Source organism: Poecilia formosa, unplaced genomic scaffold, assembly GCF_000485575.1.
Source record: "Poecilia formosa unplaced genomic scaffold, Poecilia_formosa-5.1.2 Scaffold360, whole genome shotgun sequence".
Lineage (NCBI taxonomy): Eukaryota > Metazoa > Chordata > Actinopteri > Cyprinodontiformes > Poeciliidae > Poecilia > Poecilia formosa.
This window is the reverse complement of record NW_006800299.1, coordinates 559,787-564,624: the sequence shown is the minus strand read 5'-3', so window position 1 is coordinate 564,624 and position 4,838 is coordinate 559,787. Positions and strand designations below refer to the sequence as shown.

Sequence of the window (4,838 nt, the reverse complement as noted above, 5' to 3'; positions counted from 1 at the left end):
GAGATTAACCTCAAATCAACCTGAGGTCAACCTGAGATTAACCTGAAATCAACATGAGATTAACCTGAAATCAACATGAGATTAACCTCAAATCAACCTGAGGTCAACCTGAGATTAACCTGAGATTAACCCAAGGTCAACCTGAGATTAACCTGAAATCAACATGAGATTAACCTGAAATCAACATGAGATTAACCTCAAATCAACCTGAGGTCAACCTGAGATTAACCCAAGGTCAACCTGAGATTAACCTGAAATCAACCCGAGGTCAACCTGAAAGGAAGCCTGCCTGCTGCAGGCAGCCAATCACAGCTGCTCCTTACCTTCAGCTTCCACCTGGATGCTGTCCACAGAAAACTGGAAAAAATAAAAACAATTAATTATTGTTTTCTGCTCCACTTTGATCTGAGCTGCAGTAATCAGAATATTAAAACGGTTCAATAGAAACGACATTTTAACAGAAATGTGTGACTCATAAAAGGTTTGTTCATTTCTGTAAACTCGGTTCAGGTCTGGGCTCCTTTTTCATGAATCCATGCATGAATGTGGTGCAGCATGGAGGAGCCCGGCCCGAGGTTCTGCTGAGGTTCTGCTGAGGTTCTGGTGTCTCTGACGCTCCGAAATTCATTGATTTTTCCAGCAAAAAAAGCAACCAGCACCAAACCCAGCAACGTATGACAAAAAAAGCAACGAGCTGTAATTTCCAGACTAGTGGTGAATCTAGGACTGGGAACGGTTCGGACTCACGATGACGGGCTTTGTCACCATCCGCCTCAGACTGCCGATCCGAACGCTGCGGCACTCCAGGATGATGCTGTCGCACTTGGTGAGTGCCATTTTGGGCTTCTTCCTCCTCGGCGTCAGCGACTCGGCTGGAGGCTGATTCCCAAACTGGGAAACAGGAGAAGAAGAGAAGGTTTGATTCCCAGTTAGCTCCCGGGATTTTCCCAGTAAACTCCGGGTCTCACCTGGTCCTTCATGCGGGCTCGGCGTGGGATCGTGATCTTCGTGTTGACGTCCTCGAAGAAGTCGGCGTTCAGCTCCTCCTGCTCGGCGGCGCTCTTCACCGCCGCCTCCACTCGGCCTCCGGAGGGCGCCGGAGAGGAGTGGGCGGAGTCAGCGGGTCGAGGCGAGACGTTGTCCAATCGGTTCACGCTTCCAGTGCTGCCCGTCTCCGCCTCCTCCTCGTCACTGGACAGGACGACTACAGAAGAAGAACGCAGGTCAGCCTGGCGACATCGGAAAACCGCGAGCTTCCCGGATGGTGATTTCCGTGGCTCACTGGGGTCGTTGAGCTCCGGCTGCTGCCCCGCCGCCGCCGCCGCCGCTCGCTTCCCTTTGGCTCTGCAGCAGCCCGACGTCCCAGCTAGCACCGGGATCCTGCCGTTGCTCAGCGGAGCCACCCTGCTGGCCGAGACGCGCACCGGCATGGCGGCGCCGGGTTTGTAGAAGTTCTGCTGGATCCCGACGGGTCCGGCGGGGTTCTGGGACCGGATGGCGGGGCGCGGGGTGGGAGAGGACGGGGTGGGCTGGGTCAGTGCGCCTGGGGGGGGCGCCAGAGACTCGCTGCTGCCGCAGGTCAAGCAGCTGCTGCCGAGCTCACTGGGCTGGCGACACTTCAGACACACGGAGTGGCAGACGGGCCGACCCGGCTGCACAGGGAACATGGGGAACATAGGGAACATGGGGAAACACGGGGAACATGGGGAAACATGGGGAACACGGGGAACACGGGGAACATGGGGAAACATGGGGAACACAGGGAACATGGGGAACATGGGGAAAACGGGAAACATGGGGAAACATGGGGAACACGGGGAACACGGGGAACACGGGGAACACGGGAAACATGGGGAACATGGGGAAGATGGGGAAACACAGGGGAACATGGGAAACGTGGGGAAACATGGGGAACATGGGGAACATGGGGAAACACAGGGGAACATGGGAAACATGGGGAACATAGGGAACATGGGGAAACACGGGGAACATGGGGAAACATGGGGAACACGGGGAAACACGGGAACATGGGGAACACGGGGAACACGGGGAACATAGGGAACATGGGGAACATGGGGAAACACGGGAAACACGGGGAACACGAGGAACACGGGAAACATGGGGAACATGGGGAACATGGGGAAACACAGGGGAACATGGGGAAACATGGGGAACACGGGAAACGTGGGGGAACATGGGGAACCACAGGGAACACGGGGGAACATGGGAAACGTGGGGAAACATGGGAAACCATGGGGAACACGGGGAACACAGCTCAGTTTATTCCTCACTTCCATGTAGAAAAAAATTAAACTTAATCGTCGTTTTCTCAACAGAAGAAATTACAAATAATTATGATGTTGATTTTTTTTTACTTTTTATTTAAACTGAAGTGATTCTTTACTTGTTGGATCAAATATGTTAATTATTACATTTTGAATTAAATAAAGTTAAATTAGGTTTTTGACAATGATTGAAGGGAATTTAAACCAAAGCTGATTATTAATCCACTGCAGCTGCTGAGTCATCGTTTTCTATAAACGACCAGCGAAGGAAAGACGCTGCAGCGTTTTAGTTAAATGAATTTATTTGTTTATTCATACCTTTAATATTGTATACACTAAAAAAAACTTATTGTCAGAATAAGTGATTAATCAAAAACTCCATTACTAATTAAATTATTTGTTTATTTGCATCTTATGCATTTCTAATATTGTGATTAAATAAATAATCAGAAAAATCTTTTATCCAACTAACCGTTCCAGGCCTAAACTATGAAATAAATGATTTTTACATTTATGTTTAACTTTCATTTTTTAAAACAAAACAATAAAATAAATATTTTCTTAGATTGATCACAGACCAGAGGAAACATTACTCCACGTTTCATGTTTAAGGATCAAAAGACAAAAACGATTTAAACCGAAACCATCAGGAGTCGGAACTGGAGTGTGTGTGTGTTTCCTGGAGTGACTCAGCTATGAATTGTGGGAAACGCGGTGCGGCCTCTCTCACCTCGGGGGCCTGGAGCTGTGGAGAGAAGCCGACGTCCTCCAGCGGTTTCCTCCTCTGCTGGACGCGCCGCTTGATGCTCAACGTTTCTTCTGCAACAGTTAGAACAGGCAGCTCAGCTGACCCGTCGCCATGACGACCAGGACTCATTCTGACAGCAGCTCCGGTCGTTACAGAAACACCTACTGCTGTCAGAAACATCCATGCAGACATGAAATAATTAAATGCAGAAACTACCAGAATGTTGGAGCTTTAACTGTGAAAATAATCATTTTTGTATTTCTGGTAGAACATGATTGGATGAAACGGATCTGACGTCTGATTGGTCAACCTCTGGCCAATCACTGTCAACTAGAGCAGAGTTGGCCCCGCCCACTGACCTGATTAACCATTAATAAGTTAGAATTGATAAGGCTGTAAATATACAGCTCAAAAAAATAAAGGGAACATTTCACTTTAACTTTGTGTGTGGCTCCAAATCCAGGCCTCCATTGGTTAATAAATTTGATTTCCATTGATGATTTTTGTGTGATTTTGTTGTCGGCACATTCAACAGAACAAAGTATTCAATGAGAATATTTCATTCATTCAGTATTTGAGTGTTCCCTTTATTTTTTTGAGCAGTGTATAAAATAAATATTATTAAAACAAAATAATAAAAAAAAAACATTTGAGAATTAATGCACACAGAGTGGCAGATTTTAATCTGAGATCAACTGGTGCTGCTGGGCCGGGCCAACGCTATGGTGTAGTCAAAGTAAAAGTCAGTAATTATGTGTTTTCCAGGCACAAAGTGACATTCCCTACCTAATCAGTAACTATGCTTCCTTCAGTTGTTTTAAAAATGTTATTTATATCAAATATGGCTTAAAAGATATTTAACTTTGTAACTTAACACCTGAAATTGGGCCTCTGTCTCTTTAAGAACTCTGAAGCTCCGCCTCCACGAAGTCGTCCCAACATGGCTCCTCTATTAACCCTTTAATGTTTTTACTTGCAGCAGCTCCTACAATGAGCAGTTTGCTAATTGCTGCTGGCTAGTCTGAAGGAGCTGAGTGGAGGGGGGGGCTGCGCCCTGAAGGCGGGGCTAGGTCCGCCCAGACCGAACGGTCACCATGGAGATCAAAGGATTTCTCTAACATGAAAGAATCAAAACAACACTGCAGGTTTGTTTCTGATGAAGATAGATCAGAAACTAGCGTTAGCTAGTTCTCCCAGCTAACGTCGACTCTCTACTTGATGCTTGTTTCCATGGTAACGTGAAGCAGCGGAGCAGAACTCTACCTGGAGACTCCGGACAGGTGAGGACGATGCTGTCCACTTCCACGGCCGGCTGTGTGGACGAGAAGTTGTTTCTGCGGGACAGGAGGGACAATAGATCGTCTCTAGCCACGTACTCATGAGGAGGCAGAAGCGTGCGCGTGAGGACGGCTGACCTTTGACCCGGCTTCCTGGCGGCCGACGGCACCTGGGCGTGCTGGAAGTGGCGGCCCTGCAGGACGATCCCTGGAGGAAGCGCCGAGGTGAAGATCAGGTTCAGGTCGGTTCTGGTGGAGGACTGCGTTGGTACCGGCAGCGCCACGTCACTATGGGGCAGAGAGTGGATCAGAACCGGGACCGGGACCGGGACCTGGACCTGGACCTGGACCAGAACCGGGACCTGGACCAGAACCGGGACCTGGACCTGCTGGACAAATCAGAAACCAACCAGAACCAGCATCTGCAGATAATAATGAAGGCCCACTGCTGTTTGGACCGCCTTCTCGGTATTTTTTGTTTAATTAAAAACTGTTTAATGTTTTTTCTTATTACATGTTTATAACTTG

The 4,838-nt window shown here is 48.1% G+C and overlaps 1 protein-coding gene across 1 annotated transcript in view; it reads right to left on the bottom strand.

Moving 5' to 3' along the window:
• Positions 1–4,838, bottom strand: part of senp6a (SUMO specific peptidase 6a) — a 24,901-nt gene that overhangs the window by 14,017 nt on the left and 6,046 nt on the right. The window contains exons 8-14 of the mRNA XM_016662122.1: positions 4,449–4,696; positions 4,297–4,367; positions 3,016–3,197; positions 1,283–1,652; positions 969–1,204; positions 748–891; positions 324–357 (exon numbers count right to left, since the gene is read on the bottom strand). Coding sequence (XP_016517608.1) covers positions 324–357; positions 748–891; positions 969–1,204; positions 1,283–1,652; positions 3,016–3,197; positions 4,297–4,367; positions 4,449–4,696 — 1,285 coding nt within the window. The remainder of the gene's footprint in view (positions 1–323; positions 358–747; positions 892–968; positions 1,205–1,282; positions 1,653–3,015; positions 3,198–4,296; positions 4,368–4,448; positions 4,697–4,838) is intronic.